Source organism: Dermacentor andersoni, chromosome 4 (genome assembly GCF_023375885.2).
Source record: "Dermacentor andersoni chromosome 4, qqDerAnde1_hic_scaffold, whole genome shotgun sequence".
Classification (NCBI taxonomy): domain Eukaryota; kingdom Metazoa; phylum Arthropoda; class Arachnida; order Ixodida; family Ixodidae; genus Dermacentor; species Dermacentor andersoni.
In genome coordinates this window covers 44,257,992-44,278,407 of record NC_092817.1, presented here as the reverse complement: position 1 = coordinate 44,278,407, position 20,416 = coordinate 44,257,992, and the positions used below count along the sequence as shown (strand labels likewise).

Here is a 20,416-nt window from a genome sequence, read left to right as displayed (position 1 = left end):
CAATTAAAATAAAAGTGATCACGCGTGCGGAGAGGGACGAAAATCGGGCTGCATCACGGGTGTTTGGAGTTCCCGAAACTTGCGTGCAGGACTGGCGCAAACAGGAGAACCTTTCTACTCCAGTGGCTGCTACGTACGGCGTGGCCCCTATCTTGAAAGCAATCCGCAATGGAGACAAGAGTCTACACATTTAGGTGCCCTGCGCTGTGCTCTCATTGCTTAGTGCTCGTTGAAGTAAAAGTCCGCACAAAGGTCAATTCGCTCGCTCCTCCTACAGCACTTCCCCACTGCAGCCTCTTGATAGTGCTTTCGCGGTCATTGTATGAGACGTGTTCATGCTTGCTTGTGCGCGCATGACATAATTTAGTTAGTAAGCGAATGTTTAAAAGTTTATACGGCCGATAGAACTGCTATCCTTATTTTTCGTATAACTGTCCACTAATTTGCTATCGTAATCGATGCTTTGCCTTTCGGGAGAAACTGCAACTTTTTTATTTATTGCAACGTTAGTGCATTGGGAGTAAATCTTTGTTTTTCCAAAGGAGAGAAAGTTGTATTCCTGTATGAAAGAATGAAGTGCGCGGTACTGTGAAGGAGTTTTCTTTCTTTAGGTCGTGGCATATGGTTACGCTTTAAATGAAGGGCGGCTTTTTTTTTTTCTTTTTTTTTTAGTCACGGAAACGGTTGCGCATTATAATCGAGGGCAAGTTAGAATTGAGTAAATATGGTATTTGATGCCCTCATAGAGGCAACACCGAGGAAACGTTACTCAAAGTCGTCGTTCACATAGGGTATGACTTGTAGGCAACAAGTCAACACAACAGCCATCTCCATCGCATCACTTGTCACTGTCAAGCGCAAGATCGCTTGCATGTGGTTTATACTTGATTTTCAGCTGATAGATGGGGTGAGTAGTTCGGGACCTGCGGTGGGCCCCTTTTCTACATTGAGCTAATGGGAAATTGAGAGTACATGGTTGTGTTGCGTGCGCTTTCTCAGCAGTGTGTTGAACTTTTTAGTGCATAACAGGGAAAAAAATGTTTTGTCCTTTTTTGTATTAAGAGGTACAAGTCATGCAATAAGTATTTCTTGTGTATTTTGCACCAAGAGATGATGATCGCCTAACAGTGTGTGCAATAGCCAGGAAGGATCAATTCCTTCAGCCAATGGAGTATTACCACGAAATACATTTCGAGCACCAAGTCATGTACAGTGGATGGGCAGCGCGTCACAATCTAGTACACTGTTATAATGCGTCAGGGTATTTTCCTATGTTTTACCACACCAATAAAATCTTGTAAATGTTCTGGGGCTCTCTCTGTAGTGTCTGTGTGCTGGTTGCATCTGCAAACGGTCATGTTATCTCTCCAGTAAATGCCTGTACTCTCGTAGATGCTCCTGAAACTGTCACACAATTTTATTTATTTAGTTATCTAGAATACTCTAAGCTCGAACGGGTTGTTGCAGAGTGAGAAATGCATATACAACAGAGTAAAATCTTATCATCGATGAAAATGCAAGCATCGCAAGAAAAACAATAAATAAAACTCGCAGAAAATCAAAATTTCATTCGAAGGAATGTTTTAATGGTTTTAGGTCATTGTATCAAGTCACATAAGTTCAACATGATTGATACTATTTTTGTTATTGCAAATACAGGAAAATGCCTGTAGGGTATAATTTTATTGCTATGTGTGCAAACTTCGTAACAAGCTCACCCTTGTAGAAAGTGTGTGAGTGTAACCATGCATGAATGAAAAAGTTGGATGTGATGGTGGCTAGCAGAAAGGAAAATTCACAACTTGTTTGATTGAGGGGCACTTAATAATCCATCACTAAAGAAGACGTTTGAGCTAATGCCTCGTACAGCAGCATGTGCGGGTTTCCCAGCATTCAGGGGTTCAAATCTATGGAACAAAACGGGATAGACTATGGGTATAACACTGAAAATCAATAAATGCTGACCAGGCTTGTACGAGGTATTTAAGCTGTGGGAGCCACTATAGAACGCAAAAAGAGAAACTGCCATTGATTTAACTGACAATCCGCACAAATCCGCATTTGACTTGGTGCACAAGGTGCCCTTTGCTCCTTCTTGCAGCAGAATAATTCTGCCTGAGACGGCAAACGTGTGTCACCTGCTCATTACACTGATATGCTTAAGAACGTGTCTTTCTGCAATTCCTCGGTACTGTCATGTGACTAAGGGTTTAGTATAGGCGTTTGGCTGCTTTGAATTTGTGTTTTCAGCTTCATTTCTGGGTTGTAGTTATTACATTGGGGGGTAATTTAACATATATACTACAAACTGCCAAGTGGATCAGCAGCCTGTATACCTATATGTTATTTTGATGCCCATTTATGCCCAATCCGAAGCAGCCTAACAATTATCTCAGCATAAACAATCCATAACAGGCACTCGAAAAAAGAAAAAAAGAAAATGCACATAAATAAGCTTTGGTATGCATTTTATTGCTTACTATACTTGGGCGTGCTTTCCTAATGCACATGTGCCAAGCCAGGGGCACCCTGACAAATGGCCCCTGCTCTTCCACGCCATCTGTCCCAGAAAGCACGCAACATTAGTGAGTCTTCTCTCTCGCTTGGCATTGGTTAAAACCCACAAGGATAACAATGAAACGAGGCTGAAGAACACGTGGAATGGTCAGCGACTGCTATCTGCACTGCATGGCAGCAACCTGCACCTGCCAAAGCTGGATCACCTCCTTCTACCCTGGGATGAAATAAAGGTTACGGAACCCAGACCACTACCTACGAACACCAAAGGTGAAGGCAGGGCACATCGACAACAAAGTGTACTAGACACGCAACAAAAGCATGAAGGACCAAAAATATATACTGATGCTGCGTTACAATACGATGAACATTCAGAAAAATGTATGCCGCTGCTGCTTTTTACAGAGAAAACTGGCAAGCACACGCCGTGAGCCACAGCGGCTATGCTTCCTGGACAGCCACTGATCTTGAACTACTGTCCATCGAAGAAGCCATTCAACTCTGTGAGGGACGCACCGAAGACACGGTTCACATCTACACTGACAGTCAAGAGGCCGTCAAGCAACTGAACTTCCAATCCTACACGACTACCATAGTGCACCGCATAAAACCTGCCGCCACCTGCGGGACAATAGACATGCACGCATTTTCGTACACTGGACACCGGGTCACAACATGAGGGGAGCAGGGAACAGGGCGGCCCATGAAGCTGCAGGCGAGAAAATTAGAGAAGACTGCCATTGCAGCCGTGAAGGGAGCCCGTCCGTGCTGGACCACACCTATAGCTCCCCGTCATCCGTCGTCGTACCAGATCACCAGATTGCCCAGTTGGAACACGAGAGGAAGCCTTTACTACGGGAGTTCATTCCTAGCATCCTTCCTCCCATTCCCACTCGCCTTCCCAGTACAGCCCAGGTTCTCATCCACAAAGCAAGAGCTAAGGCATCTATTACACCGGATGTTTTGAGCAAGTGGAGAAGAACACAAGTGGAATGCCCCAACTGCCCTGCGATCAACGTCAATCTTAAACATCTGATCTGGTCCTGTCCTGACACAGCCACCCTCAGGGACAAGCACACCCGACCTGTAAAGGTGGCATCGTACGATGACTGGGTCGCACCGCAAGCAGATGCCACCAGAAGAATTAACGCTTTGCTATCCTTTGCGAAGGAGGCAGGCATGCTTCCTTTCACCTGATCCCTTACCGCTATCTTAGGCCACGGGCCATCTCTTCTAATAAAAGTTTCAATCAATCAATCAATCAATCAATCAATCAATCAATCAATCAATCAATCAATCTCGCTCGCTGAGAGGCCAGTTCATACATCGCTCACATTCTTCTACCATAGTTTTCAGTGACAATATTTTGGAATCAGATAAAAAAAGAGCAATAGAAACTGAAAATGTGAATTAAAAAAATTTTGTTTGCCAATTTCTGGCGATGTGAAAGCTGCGTCCTATATAATCAAAGATTACCAGACAATTTCTGATGGCTATTGGTGGAAATGGTGTGTGGCTGAAGCAATAAACTCTCTTATCTCTACTAAATTTTTATTAAGGATTACTTAATCTTCATGGAAGCAGCTGGCACGTTCCAATGTAGAACTTGTTCATTTCCTTTTACCTTCCTTTAGCAAATGGTGCAAGCATCACCACAACAGTTCTTGCAGCCTCAAGCTTAAGGGATGACCTACGCCCTCAGGACATGGAAATTGACCTGTACTGCACCTTCAATGATAGCAGCCCACTAACAGTCCTGCCGAAGAAGCTGATGAGCGTAAAGAACACCCTTTCCCCACAGGAAAAGCCTGGTGAGTGATACTTCAGTACCAAATTATTTTTAGCTTCCTGTTCGTCACATGCTCAAGCACCATGTGCAGTCACATGCTCATCTATATCTGACTTTGGCAAATAATACTTAGCCAGTAGATTTATGCAAAGAAAAAGAAAAGCAGTGAGAAATTCCTTGTCACATTGCATTCAATATGCTCAGAGTCACCAAGTCTCAAATTCACTGGCTCCAGACGAGCTCTACCAGGGCACTTGATGTTGCCCCTAAATGGTGCATTGCCTTACTTTACAGTAAGTTTGAACTCTAACATGTTTTAAATGTAGTGTAGCTTGAACACATTGTCTCTACCCATACCCATTGTTATCTTGGCTCAGCAAAGAGTCAAGTGATATTTGGTGAGAAAAATTTATGAAATGTAGTGTTTCGTGCAGAGATATCGACGTACCGCCTGTAGTTTCATCTTTTATTTTAGAAATGTGCATAACAGGAACTGAGAGGCTTCATTTCTAGTTTATTACAACTACATGATGCCAACAGACAATGAAGCCAATGAAAGGATACGAAAAATTCACTGTTGTTTAATTGAAATGTAGAAGTAATAAAGAAACTAAAAATGAAGTGAACGAAACGACAACATGCTGTCTGTGGGAATTGAACCTACAATCTCTTCATGGCATGTGCGATGCTCTACCAATTGAGCCATGGTGGCTGCTGCCCCCCTCCCCCCCCCCCACTTGCTTTCTTGGGTATCATACTAGACCTACCCCATGAGTGTTAATAAATGTAACCTTGAGAGTGCCACTTTATAAATATACGTTTTGACCATTACAATTTGTACCTCTGACACTTTTTTTATGGTGTTTTCCACTGGTCATTCTGGAGCTGCTGCTGAAATACTGCAGCGAGTGCTATGATTTCATCAGTCCGAATTTGCCAGCGAAGAGCAAGAGTGCTCCGCAGTGGATTATACTGGAACTTGTTGTGCACATGTCACAAAAAGTGATTCTCAAAACAGTGCTTGACTTCCACTCTGCATGATTTCATGGCAACGAAAGTTTCTGTCCTACAGCAGGGACAATGTTTCTCACCAATTTCACATAAAAACGGAAGCAATATACCCGCGCCTTGGCAGCAGGACAAGCTAGAGGAGTCGATCCACAACAACCAGTGGAAAGCGCGAACACGCTTCAGATCGACGAGTAGAAACTGGATTTGCCACTTAGGAGCCAAAAATTTTGCTCCAGATCTACCAGCGGAAAACATGATCAGATTATGAGCACGAAAAATGTTCGAAGGAAATCATGGTGCAATGTGCCGGAAAACAATTGTTGCTTTCTGACAGCCACCTCTGGAATAACAGCACCGGCAGAGATGGCTCCAAAGGCTCCGCGGACATATCGCATGCTGACTGAGGAACTCCTCCTTGGCCTGGTGTCTGAATGTCGCTCCTGCGGCAACTACACACCCCTCATCCATGCGCTGGGCCAGGTGTTCTCACGGGAGAAGTTCCTCAAGCGCAGCTTTCCACGGAGGCTGTCGCCTTCTTCAGAGGACGGAGGCCTGACCAAGGAAGACCTGCGAACTATGGAGGGTGACATGGACAAGGACCAGGACTCGCTTGAACTGGAAGGTGGAACGGTAGCTCACGATAGCGATGACATGCTTGTGGAGGCCGGTCTGTCGGAAGCGGTGCCTGACGGTGTGTCTAGGAATGTTGCAGCTATGTTAAAGGAGTGAGTACTGACACAATAGTGTTTCTTTATGCAGAAAAGCTGTATAGCCCCTGTGTTCACAGTTTACTCATTTGTGTATTTGACTTGTTCTTGCCTGTTCTGTCCAGTGGGTGTGAAGGGAAAAAAGCATCTGACATTGCACTGTGGGCAAATTGAACCTCCTGCATACTCAACGTTGCTCCATTTCAATTGACACCTGCCACGGTAGCTTAGTGGCTATGAAGTTGTGCTGCTGAGCTTGAGGTCGTGGTTTTGATCCTGGTCGCCGTGGCCACATTTCGATGGGCATGAAATGCGAAAATGTCTGTGTACTTAGATTTAGGTGCACATTAACCCATTAACTGTTTTGGATGATCACCAATGCGTCCCCAAAGTGTTTAGGACGAGTGCAGCTCGTCCTTGTGGTATTTGTTCACTCCTTGAGCGTTTCAGGCGGGAGTCACTTGTCCATGGCTTAATTGGTGTTTCATTCGTCAGGTAGCAGTACGTGTCTAGTGATTTCTTTTCTCCTCTACTGCTGGAGCGGTAAGAAAGGAGCCGCTGTCACAGGACATAAAATTTGTTCATAAATTATACACACATGCACCGACTGTCTCCTGTCACAGTACTAGCACCGAGACACCTAATAATTCTATTGGCAGATCTTTAAAGCTATTTCCAATGTGGCTGTGGCAATTTGAGCTCCTGAGGGCAGTTAAAGACATGCATTCGTTTTTTTGGACTGTCTGATTTTTTGGATGTTTTCGAAAGTCCGTAGAGAGTCTGAAAAATCTGACGTTAACTGTACTCAATGTTTTAAATTTCATTTCATTTCATTTTAGCGCACTGAGTGTTGCCACACATGACCACTTTGGTGAAGGCACTTCCATATTTGGTGGGATATTCAGCTTGCAGCATTTCATTCAGTCTTCTTTTCTTGTACGACTTGCAAAACCAGTAATGACCTTTTTCACATACTTTGAGCCAGTCACTCACCTCTTTTTATTAAAGACATGACACAAATGATTGTGCATAAATCAGTATTTAAGTAGTCCAGTGCTGAACTTGTGATCACGTGGCCAAGAGAAAGGTAGTGTAGTGTTATACAGCTGTACAGCCTCCGTCATACTTATTCTGAACACACCTTAAAGCGTCTTTTTGTTCCTCCTGCAGATTGTGGTGGAAATGTCTGTTTGAGTACCTTAAGAGTACTAGCTTAAGCATCTTCCATCCAAAATCTTCAATCTTGGCTCCTTACAGCCTTTGTTTATTAGAATGAAGCTGCTTAGTATGTGTCTTGATTCTTCAAATTAAAACCCTGACAGTGGCTGTACAAGAATAAACTGTATTAAATCTAGTACTTTGAACTTGTTCATGTTGTACACAAGTCCTTCTCCAACCAAATGCACTACTTATTTGCTTCTAGTAGACAAGTGGAAAATGTAATCGAGGCTATCAATGTGTGAAATGTTTGCTCTGCATATTTAGTAAAGCCCTACGGCATGGGAGCAAATCCCGCTCGCAGCGGCCATATTTTGATGGGGCCGAAATGAAGAAATGCTTATGTATTGTGTGTTGGGTGCACGTTAAAAGAAATCGAGGTGGTCAAAATTATTACATAGGAGCCCACTAGGATGGGCTTCATAACTATATTCTGGTTTTGGCACATAAAAACCTGGAATTTAATTTTTACATCTTTAGTGAAAGTAGTTCACTTAGGTCTCTGTTTAATCAAATGCCCAGGCCTCATAGACTTGACTGAAAATATTTACACAGAAGATGTTCACTCTAAGTTTCTCCTTTTGGTTTGCAGTCAAAAATTAAGACTTGTTTTTTCTTGATTTTAATTATTCTACAGTTCACTCAAGCTAATTTTGCCTTTGAATCTGCGTATATTGTGCAGTACATTGCACACTTTCGGGCATATAACGTGATCACCTTCTTTTCTTTTTTCTTTTCTCTTGCAGACTCAATGGATTGGTGAACCAGGATATTCCAGTGGATGTAGAGTCTGTCAGGAGGTCCTATGATGTCTTGTTTTCTATACCAGACCTCCCTTTTCTCGACGCATTAGTGAATGCCATTATGATCCTCTGTGAAAACCTGGAAATTGGCCTCAAGTAAGGCACCTTCTTTGTGCTGCAGTTAAGTGCATCACTGTCCTTTTGTGTTCAGTAGTCACAAAGTAAAGCCATGTTTTGTCACAATGTTCTATCGATAACTGTTTGTGCAATAAGGCAAGCTGTTTGCTGTGAAACATAATTGTTCTCCAAAGCTTCCGTCATGCTGATGTCATTCTCTAATCTCTTCACGAAACTTATAAAAATGCTTGTGATCTCTCAAATAAAATTCAGGTTATAACTTCAGCATGCTCATGTCGCTCTTGAATAAGCACTGGTAGTGATGCTGTCCTGAAGTTGCCACACCGGCAAGCTGCGACATCACGAATTTTGACAGTGTCTGCTTGGGTCTAGTCAATCATTTTTGTTAAAGTGGGACTGTATTATGTTCTCAAGGGTGAAAGAAAACACCACTGAGTACGTTTCGGGAACTTTTCGTGCTTCAAAATGGCCAAAATACAACATAATGCTTTTAAATCCATGGTGTTTGTGACATACCAGTGATGAGGGGTATCAGCACTAAGTTTGAGAAAGGAGCTTGGCCTTCCTTTCTGCTGCTGTTAACCTTCTTCTGCTAATGAAAATACAGTTTAGAAGGACTACTGTACAATAGAGCTTTTTCATAATTCTAAAGCTAGCTTTCCTGTGAGACGGTTTGCCCAACTACATGAATGTGTAGTCATTTTTTCAGACAGCGCGTACAAGCACAGCTTGCTTGTATTATGACATGAAAAATGTAGACGTGGTTCCCGTGATGAAACCATGTACAAGAGACAAGCCAGCTTGCTTGTATTATGTATGTATATACATATAATTGTGATAATTGCATATAATTGCGATGCGATATGATTTAATTCTTGGCTTGCTGGGTGTCATTTCATTACAAAATTTTGATGCTAGTGCGGCATAATCGTGAGCAGTATGCTTTTTTCTTGAGCGCGGCAGAAGTTGACAGCCGCACCTCTTTTTGCTACAACATACGCACATTAGTTTGCCAAAAGGGCCGTCGAAAATCACAACATCGCCGAAGCGCGTAAATTTAAACTGATTATGAAAGTGCAGTGCCTGTACTAACTACTGGATGGCCTTAAGTGGATAAGAAACAGCTCCAACATGTTCAAATCGACGATCTAAAGCATCGATCACCGGTGATCAATTTGAATAGGCGTGGTAACGAAAGAATTAAGTCTTGCCCCATCTTGTCGCAGGTACCACAAGGCATACCAGAGGGACCCCAGTTTGCTGTCAGTGTTTGTGGTGTTGCTGGAGCTTCCGCTGCTCGAGGGACCCCTGTGCGGGAGTGCGCTGCATGCACTGTGTCGGGCCTGTGCCCTGCTGCCGCCAGAGGCCCAGGCGCGGCTCGCCAAGCAATGGGGAGCCCAGTGCCCTCCCCACAGGCTGCGCAACACCCTCAACGCACTGCATCAGGTGCTGACGGCACGCGTCATTGAGGGACACTTTGGCCGAGACTTTGGCGTGGCCGACGATGAGCTGCTGGTGGCCTCCATCAAGGTTGGTTTCGTGCAACACTGTTTTACTCAGTGCCCATTGTATGTATACTGACTTGAATTTCCTGGAAAGTAATACTGAATAGGTGTAGCCGAGTTTTTAAAAGCTGCTTCGGAAAGACTAATGTCCGAAGTGGAAAAGTGTCAACGTAGTTTGTCAGCTTTTTCTGCCTGCATTGTGATCCTTTTGTTTGCACACATAGAGCTTGTCTACAGCACTGTAAGAACATGGTGATGTAAATCACTCTTGAAGACTATGGCACCAAATGGGAATTAGCTAGGTTTCTAGTACGTATTGAGTGAGCTAGCACAGCTTATAGAACACTTACTGTAGAATTCCGCTGATTGTTGTGGAGGTGCTACGCAAATCCTCGAGTAAACGCTCTGGTCATATTCAAATTTCACAAATTCCATTCTGTCCAAGTAGAATTAAATGCTATTGCACTATTCCTCCAGTATCCAGGGCTCAAGTTCCTTCATATTGTTCTGCTACAGAGTTTCTGATTAGCTGTAGTGACTCTTCAGGGTACACAGTGCCACGTGTTTCTGTATTTGAGGAAGATGTTTCCATTAAAGAAAAGTCTCGCCCTTGCATGCTTCGAAGTTTTTTTGAAAGGGCGTAATTTGTGTCTCTGGCCATGGTTTCAGACTATGAAAATTCTGTTCATGTCCAACGTGCTTGGAGGCGAGCTAGAGCAGTGTAGAGATGATGACGACGAAGTACTCGCCACAGACGATGGTCGGCCCAAGGACCCATCTCAGATGCTCAAGGATGACCCACTGTGTGACCTGCTGGGTGTCAAGGTATTGCCATTCCAGCATTTCCATGCGCCTTCGACCTTTTTTGACAAATTGTGGGGCAGTATTTGCCAGAAGAAATAGAGCCACTAGGAACTCGGTTGTTGTTGAGCCCCGACTCCATCACATCAAACTTGTCAAAGTCAGAAGTGGTTTTATTTAGGCATTAAATAAGGTTGCTTTGGGAGACAAGTGGAAATGTTTCACACCAAAGCATTCAAGGAATGCAGTTGAAACAGAAATCTGACTAGGTGGCCCAGAGTTAGACGTGATCATGCATAGATTGGCTTTGTTTCTTTTGACAGAGGCTGTATGTTCGTTCAACTGTTTCTTTTAAATGGGAACAATACCATCATGTTATAGCCTGGTACTGAAAAACTGTACCAGGGAATACCACCTTTACTCACCACACATCAGCATAGTACCTGTACTGGTTAAAGAGAAGTGTCATATTTGGCTGTGCCATATATGATTTGTGCATCATTGGAAGATCATCACTCCACTGAGTGCCTGTGAGGCATTGATGGCCTCATGAAAAATACAGCACTTGTGGAGGTTCGTTTCACTACAATAGCATACATGGCAACTTATATGGTTTTATTGAAAAATGCAGTATTTCTAAGGGTTGCTTATGATTGTTGTATTGACACCAATAATATTGTAATTTTTAATTTGTGTCCTATATAGGGAAAAACTGATGTCAACAGAATGCAAATATAGTCATCGAGCGATTTTTCAGAGCCCGACTTCTCAGAACCTGCTCAATTATTTGGAACTACTGGAAGCAGTGCCACCAGTAAAATGGCAGTAAAATTTCGGCAGCCGTTACATGAATATATCACAAAAGTATGTCTAAAGTTTCTGTTTCTCTTTAATGCAGATTATTTTTGCTGAGAATGTAGAGCGGTGGGCATTTACACAGTGTCTCTACAGAACAAAGTTGGCAAATTCTTTTTAATGTGCAGTGTACGTCTTGATTAGAAAACAATTTTTAGTAGGCGTGTGAGAATACTTGAATATTCCATTTCAAATTGAATATTGAACGTACAAATAATTCGATTTGGGAATCAAATATCTAATTTTTGATTTCTTGAATATTGTTACCTTGATGCATGCAGCATTCCTAAGGCGCACATACTTAAACGATATTGCGCGACATAAAAACGACACGGACGTGAGAGAAGACGACACACCAAGCGCGAACTTTCAACTAAGTTTTCAACTAATTTTTTATTTCTTGGCGATCCACTGTCACGATCATGGGTGCAAGCCTCTTGAGGATCAATGCACGATTGTTTCCCGTGGCAGTACGCAGCTCATCCGTGAGATATCTGAAGTGCAGATGATCGCGAAATTGGGAGATGAGTGCGTTAGCTTCCCGTCTCTTGCTCTCACAGAAAAAAAATTAAGTTACTTGGACGCGGCATCACATGACACGTAACCATGTTACATGAATTCGCACTTCATTTCCTTGTAAGCGCATGCGCGATCTACGTTGCCTGCCATGTATAAAATGACGCAGTGGCATAAAAACTTAGTTGAAAGTTTGCGCTTGGTGTGTCGTCTTCTCTCACGTCCGTGTCGTTTTTATGTCGCGCAATATCATTTAAGCAGTGGATTACCAACTTCGGTATCGGTACAAGGTTCGACCAAGTCGACAATATAGATTGAAGCAGAGGGAACAACGAAAGCAGCGCGTGTGGAAAGCATGGAAGCATGTGTGAAGGTCGGGCTGATTAGCCACCGGAAGGCACACTGATCACATCGAATACATGAGTTCAGTGTTCATGCATGCAAATTCATGCAGTTCAGAGCTTTCTACCCACGTGCGAGCACACGGACGAACTTGGTACACATGTTCGCGTTAGTTGCTGGCTGGTCAACCGTGAACCCGAATGCTGCTTCAACAGCCATTAATCTAACCTGTACGCGTGATTTGGTGACTGTTCACTGATGAGCCACCCGTATGAACATGTTGGCGACAAGCTTTTTGCACTGGTTCGCGGCCTGTTATCACATCGGCCGGCAGCGAATTTTCATCACAGCCACACCATTGGCCACACTGTCTAGCCCATTAGGCCTAATCGGAGCTGCGTAAGGTGTCGGCGACTAAAGTTACAGTTACCGAAGCGATGCAGATATATTCACAGTGCTCGCACGACTCTCATAAAGTTGATGAACCGCCTCGCCAACGAAGGTGAGTGCACGGAATGACCATCGCATGGTCATGGCCGCCATCTTTGCAAAATACCATATGGTGGCCCCTCGTTCTGAACGCCGTTTGTAGGCGCTTAGTGGTCTCTTTTCACAGCTTCAAGTGACCTGTCACAAGACTAGCTTTGGAGTTACATGACGGGCTCAAAAATATCATGCGACAGTGGGATGACCCCCGCAGCAGGTGGCAGTTTAACATGGACGGAAAAAAAAAGGGGGGGGGGGGGGTGTTGCGCAAGCGTGCCGTGGGCATCCCAATTTGAGAGCTCTCACCATTGGTGCCGACCATGGGTGACACGTGCGGTGCTAATGACCACATGGAGCGGTGCCAAGTGATGTGATGCACATTCCCTGCTTTTGTCTGTTGAGCAGATTGGCCTTACAACGAGCTGATGATAACCAACAAAAACCACCTGCCATAAAGAAAGCCTTCTTGTTTTCTGAAAGAAAATGGGAAAACAAAACTTCCCAATCAATAGAAGAGTGCCATTAACCATAGTATGGCCCACTATTAAACTGAAAAACCCATAAGTAGTATTTAGGACAGCTTTACTATTTCTTCAGCTTCAGAGGGAAAAAAGCACCTAATTCTATTTTAAAGTAGTAGTGGTAAACTTTATATAGAAAAATAATGTCTGTGTGACAGACATTCTATCGATAAGAAATATTTTCCAGATCTTCATATTCGAACTGAGTTGTTATCAGTGCTGGCATACTAATTTGGTGTTCTCTTTAATAAGAATAGCACATACTATACGTCTCGATTCATAGGTACCCAAGTTACTCATAGCTAGCAAAATTCTTGTTAAGTAATGTGATTAGCCTCCTAAGCATGTACAGCGCTGTGTTAAATTTTCTGATATTCGATATTCACTTCGATGTTGGCCATTTATTTTCTTCATTTGATTCAGTATTCGATTCGAAATCTGCTATTCAGTATTTGCACACCCATGATTTTTTGTATTTTTTATCAAATTTCTGTATTTGTTGGCTACGATAGTAGTACTACTTCTTACATTTTAAAGTTGGCAGGGCTGTAATAAGAAGCAGTAGAGCAAATCTGCCTATGCCTGTACTGCAATTGAGTTGCACCTGTCCTGTTTTCAGCTGGCGCAACTGGTTCGTTGCAGATATTGCTGGTGGCAGGTATAAGTTTGCCAGTCTCCTGGTTCTGTCTGGATAAACATGTGAAAAACCGTAGTGAGAACGTAACACCTCTTAGCCAGATATATGGTGAACTAGTACTAACTAGTATACAAAGAGGAATGGCCAAATTAAGCTTTGAACTCTCTAAAATCAATGTTGATAGGAGTTCAACAGCTTCTGCTTATTTTCTAGCAACCTCAGTTACCATAGAGTCTTCTAGCATTTAGTTTGTCATACAGTCAGCTTCCAGTAATTCTATTCTGATGGGACCAAAGAAATTGACTGAATTATCCGGTGAGTTGAGTTAAGCAAGATGCAGAAAAAATGCCATAACAAACTGCTGATTCATTTGTCAATATTTTCCTGATTGTAACACGCCCTGAATCAAACGTGCGCTCACTTTCACTGTGTCCAAAGTAGTAAACTGATGTATCAATGACATTAAAGCTCCTTAAAAAATTGAAAATCTAACACGCACCCAATTTTTTAGCTAGAGAAGTTGTTGTGCAATGGTGGCCGGTTTTCTAATGTAAGCTTCATCGCAATACATCCGTGTTATGTGGCAACGCAAGCTAATGTTGTGCCTGATTGCACTGCACAGGCAATTTTCGGCCTAGTTTCCTTTAAAAAAGAAAAAGAAAGGCACATGTTAGAATCGCGTAAATACTATAATCGAACATTCTGAGCTACAGTTATTGCTTGAAAATCTTCCTAGGGTGGGCCGAAATTAGCCGTTTTCAACTAGAGATGTGTGTTCAATGCATTTACGTACTGTCCCCTAAACTCTGCAGAGACAGATGCTGCCACTAAAGGGGTCACTGTCAGGGTCACTATAGGGGTCAAGTGCATGCATGCTGACTGGTAAAGTTCAAGCTATCTGGCAAAGGCCAATTTTAGAATTGAAATAATAAAAGGTTGGGGTCATAGAAATGCATGGGCACTGGCTTTGACGTCTTCAAGTTGTGTAAAATATGTCGTATTTTTTTCTCTTGTTTGTACAGTAACTTTTAGCAGCAGATCTAGTACTGCTCAAATGGTATCATTGCCTCTCACTTTCCTGTAATTTTATGCAGTGTTAGGCATCTGCTATCCACAAAGATGACCACTCTTGCCGTCAAACAAGTGTCATTTCTAGCATTTCAGCCAGACCTAGCATTCGCCTTTCTGGCATTCCATTTAAGTTTCATGAATTCCACAGTTGACTTAACATTGCACATACCTAAAACAATGCGTGGAGTAGACAGGACAAGCACCAACTTTTAAATTTTGAGTGCTGGCTTCAACTTGTAAGCTTTAAGTCAGCACGCAGTCCTGTCTACTTCAGACTTCGCACTGCAACTTCGCCTGCTGCATTGGCTCAGTTGCTGTGGCCTTCTTGTGCTAAACGTGGAGTTGAGTTTTAGCTCCCAGCAACAGGGGCCATATTCCGATGGGGGCAGAATGGAACAACGCTTGTGTACCACACTTTGGGTGCACGTTAAAGCGGTCCTTCATCACATCTTTGTCAAAACGGAAAACACACTGTAGTGAGCATGATGTCCTTAAATTAATGTATTCATGCAGACATTTTTTTAAATGTCCTAATTACAGTTAAACCTCTATATAATGAACTTCAATATAACGAAATTCTCTAATGAAGCATTTAACTTTTAATAACCTCTTGTCCATAGAACACTGTGTATTCAGAACCTAAATATAACGAAGTGTGTTTATACACAATTTCAATACAATGAAATTTCACTTCCATTGTGAAGCAATATCGAGATAATTAATGGAAACTTCCGCAGACGCAGATGGTCAAATGGCCGAATTAGAAGTGGCTGCTTGTGAGCTCACCTCTCCATCATGCGCCTGCCGCATGACCAAGAGTGTGATGTCAGTGTGATAAAATCCTACCATGTCCTGGGTGCTGTAAGGTTTGGGTGCACGTGAAAGCTTGCCAGGGTGAGCCAAGAAGAATGGTGATTTGATGAGTGCTGTCTTTCCTTGCAAGGAAAGGAAAAGGAGGGGAGCAGAGCGAGTCTGCAGTGATATGATCAAGTGCGCAAGGGGAGGGGTGGCAGGTTGGTGGGCATCTCCTTTTTTTGGCATGACCATGGCTGCTTATGGCTGTCAGCACACGGCTGAGTGCATACACGGCTTGTGTGCCCTGTTTTAAAGGTAATCTGCCATGTGTGCAAAGAGCGGGTGTGCTGAGATGGCTTGGAATAATGTAGACTGTCTTCCCACGCGTTTAGTACTAGCGATTGCATAATCTCGATGTTTCAGAGATACATGGAAGCAAAAGGGAGGCGAAGCTTTCGCTCCCTGCTGCCGTACTTCTCATGATAGCATTGTCCCACTGAGGTTGACACAATCAGCTGCGAGGGCGGAGTGGATGCAAAAGTGTGGCTGACTTTCTTTCGTACCACCTATAAAAAAATTTGTCGACATGACGTGGAACTGTATCTTTCATCGTAGGCTTTCTTAAGTTCAACAAAATGAATTTTTTTCTCAAGCACATTTGCTTTTTTTTTTGATTGCCCAATAATTCGTAAGATATTGTGGCTCCTTCTGTTTAAAAAAGAATACATCGGCGACTGTACTTATTTGCATAAAAGGTCGGATTTCAATATAATGATGCAAATTGCCAATTTTACAGACTTTACAGGTTTAACTGTATACATAATGAAGATTAAAGAGTGCTATGTTTACTTTCTGCATTCCTCCCCAACACAATGTTTCCTCTTAGCTGGCACGTTGCCGGTAGCAATATTACATTTTCTAATTTCCGTAATGCACTTATGGTAACTCTTCAAAGTTGTTATTGAACAAAGGTGCCATAGAGTTATAAAGGGTCGGTATAACAGGACGAGCAGGACACATTGAAAACAGCCCCTTCTCTGTTTAATAGGAAATTGGAAAGGTGTGCGTGCATGTGCGAACTTCCGCTGAGGAGTAACTCATGATCATGAACAATTGCCCAGTGGCAATTGTTCCCATAGGCCTCAAAAGCCACAGGAGAGAGCAAGAAATATTTTATGCTAGATTGTGGGCTTCTCACTGCACGCAGCAGAATAATATTTAGCTCACTTGCTCATGCCAGCATTGTCCACAGATCGCGAACCTTTAAATGGGTAAGCATTTCTATACCTACCCACTGAGAAACCTGTTTGTCACGTCAGATAAATGCAATGACTCAAACCCGTGTAAGCAGGCAAATTCATTTGACTCAACCATACAACACACTGAACAGCATATGTTTGAATAAAGAAAAAGCTCTACACAAGCATCCGAACCATCAATGAAGCATTGTATTGCATAATGTATAAGGGTTGGATCACGTTCGACAAAGTTGATAATTACCCCGGACTGCATGGACATGAGCAAGTGTCACGTTGCAGCAGTTCGTGTTGCCACGGCCCTGTCACATATATTGTAATGCCACCAAGACGACGGCAGCTGCTTATTGAAGAACAACGGAAATGCAGAAATACAGAGTATCAGCCTCAATACAAAAAACAACTCGAACGACTCTGTGTAGAGCGGGGAACTACAGCAGGACGCTCATGAGCACAACCAACAAGAGGAAAGATGCCATGCCGCCGCCGCCAGATAGCGACGTTCCAGGGTAGTCAGCAATGCAGAACAAGCAGGGGAAATACAAGTGCGCAATACCCAGTGTCACCGGGAACAACGCGCCGACACCCGATGCCACAAAGAAGAACATTGCATACCCCGGTCGGCAAATGTAGTGGCGCTTTTACAACAGCTTCGCTACATTTAATGCTAATTCACCTTAATGAGAGCCAAAGCTTGTGGGGTCAACTCCCACCAAAGGTTGAGGGTTCAAGTGCCTTAATTTTTCTTTTAGAATGCTTTATTTTAAACAGACCTAATATAGAGCCTGCTGGAGGGGCAGAGGCTAAAGGCTTAAAATGCCTGACAAAGGCCTCTGACCCTTTACAGTTTGGTAAGTGGTTTTAGGCAAAGATAACAGTCATGCTTTCATCACAAAAAAAAAAAAAAAAACACGCGGAAGAAACACACAGAACATAACCATTTTACACTTTTATAAGAGCAGTGTCAATGTCTATGCATGTCTATATTACTTACATACTGTATGAAGTACATATATACAATAAACATACATTTCATGTGCGTGTTATTTTTGTTTTGTTATTTATTATGCAACTATATTCATACAACATACAAAGATATTGTATACACACATACATATCGCACGCATTTGTATATTTACACACACCAAAAAATCAAATAGTAAGTGGATAAAAAACCACAGCAAACATTATTGCTGAGAGAATTTTAATTCAGAAATGATTAATAAATTTTTTGTTATTTTTGAAAATATTTATAGTGGTACTGAAATTCAAGTTTTCTTCAACCTTATTTAATACATCAGCTACCTGATATTCCATTTTCTTTTGTTCGTATTTAGTTCGTGTTTTGGGAGTGCGTCGTTTTTGGTATCTTAGATAAGACAATAGCTAGGAATTATTTCATCTTTTGTGTAGAGTTTGTTTTTGTGTATTAATTGCAACAGCTTGAAATAATATAACTGGTCTGGCCACAGTATACCATGTTTTATATATAAGGGAGCCATTCTTAAATCTTGCACTTTACCATAATAATTTTCAAGAGACCGTAAAACCTTTTTTTGAAGTATAACAAGCTTGTTGTAATTTGCTATTGTAGTGGTACCCCAGACAAGTAAACCATATGCAAGTTTGGAATGGAAAAGAGAATAATAAAGAGTTTGCTTTAGCCAGAGTGGTATAAGGTGGGTTATCCTGTACCAACATCCAACTGTACGGGCTAAATCTGAAATGAGATAATTTATATGTGTAGTCCAACTTAGTTTGTCTTGAAACCATACCCTGAGAAATTTTTGTTTTTCAACATGTTTAATTAGGCTTTCTTCAAATTTTAGCATTACGTTTCTGTACAATGATTTGTTGGTAGGGTGAAATATCATGTATGTAGTTTTGGAGGCATATAATGTCAGCTTGTTCCGTTTTAGCCATCTGGATAGATGAAACAGATATGCATCGGTATCGCGTTCAACTGTTGCAGAGTTATGGGAGGAAAAAAATATATTTGTGTCATCTGCATACATGATGACGTCAGAGGTACCAGGGATAGAGACAGTATCATTTATAAAAATGATCAATAATAGTGGCCAATAATGGTGGCTTAATAATTAAGAAGGGTTGAAATCCAGGCCAGTTGGTACATAGTTGAAGGAAAAAAACCAATCACAAGAGACAAAGGACAAGAAAAGAGGTTCACACCACGACTAGTAGATCCTTGAGCCTTAATTAACTATATCTTAATTAACTATGGCTAATTAACTTCATCTTAAAACACCGACGGTCATGGGTTCGAGTGCCATAGTGAACTCTATCCTAATTAAACCTGCCTTTTCATATTTGCTATCGAACATGATAAGCGAACTACCAATTTGGGTTAACGGCTTATATTGGTTGGATCAAGTTCCATAACATTGATAATGACTTTTTCTAGATATACCTTGTGGCGCAAAATACATTTCTGGAAAAGGGACAGAAGAAAGGGAGACAGTGAAGCGCCAAACTAATGACACTGAGCTGTGTGAAGATGAGCAAGTGGCACAATGCTTATGCATACTTAGACAACTACCACAGGAGTTTCTGTGGGAATGTTTTTTAACGTGTTCAAAAAGTGTTGCAGCGCCACTTTAAAGAACCTCAGGTGGTCAAAGTTCATCCAGAGACTTCCACTAAGGAAGCCCTTATAGCCCAATGAGCAACTTCATGATGTTAAAGTTAAACCCAGTGCAGTAGACTTCTGTTAATTCAGTTCCAGTTAATTCAATTTTTCAGTCAATTCAATCCCTACCAAAGGTCCCGGCCAGCACCCATGCATTGCAATGGGCCCAAACTTTTTGACATTTCGATCCTAAAATTGGCTTTGGCAATTGCGAAGACCACTCTAATGGTTCTGATTACTCCTTCTCTCAGTTTCATCATTTTTGCACTGCTTAGTCAGCTATGAAGACATACAAACCTTCCTGACTTTCTATTCGCAAAGGCCTAACTTCATGAATTCCTGCCTTCATGCTCTCTGCGCTAGGTGGCTGACTGCCGCAAGCCACTCATACCATGGGAAGAGTTTTACAATGAACCCCTGAGCGAGCAGCTGGAAACAGACCGAGGGTTTGTGCACTCTCGAGGGGCCAACACCAAGGAGGGCCACTTCTCCTTCCTGGGCCACGCTTTTGTTCTGACTCCCGCAGTGAAGGCGCTGGGCCTGTATTATGACAACCGCATCCGCATGTACAGCGAACGACACCTGTCGGTTATTCAAATGTTGGTGGGTGGTGCACCAGCTAACCCTTACCTTCGGCTCAACGTGCGCCGCGATCACCTCATCGACGATGCACTTCACAGGGTATTTATTCCAGTGCTGGTTATTGAGCTGAGTTCTCTGTTTTGCAGTGATAATGAGCCAGCTATCATGCCTCAAACCCGTGGCACTTTTGCTGCAGTGTTGGTAACTTAGCAAGGAAGTCGCTAAGTATAGCGGGTTTTCAGTCACACTAATGATAGCTTTGCTTTTTGTAGCCTTAGC

General features: G+C 42.5%; 1 protein-coding gene across 1 annotated transcript in view; it reads left to right on the top strand.

Moving 5' to 3' along the window:
- Ube3a (ubiquitin protein ligase E3A) overlaps positions 1 to 20,416 on the top strand; it is a 70,049-nt gene that overhangs the window by 24,100 nt on the left and 25,533 nt on the right. Inside the window, exons 4-9 of the mRNA XM_050184132.3 lie at positions 4,152 to 4,328; positions 5,652 to 6,042; positions 7,989 to 8,141; positions 9,350 to 9,653; positions 10,298 to 10,453; positions 19,919 to 20,236. Of these exons, the coding sequence (XP_050040089.1) occupies positions 4,152 to 4,328; positions 5,652 to 6,042; positions 7,989 to 8,141; positions 9,350 to 9,653; positions 10,298 to 10,453; positions 19,919 to 20,236 (1,499 nt within the window). The remainder of the gene's footprint in view (positions 1 to 4,151; positions 4,329 to 5,651; positions 6,043 to 7,988; positions 8,142 to 9,349; positions 9,654 to 10,297; positions 10,454 to 19,918; positions 20,237 to 20,416) is intronic.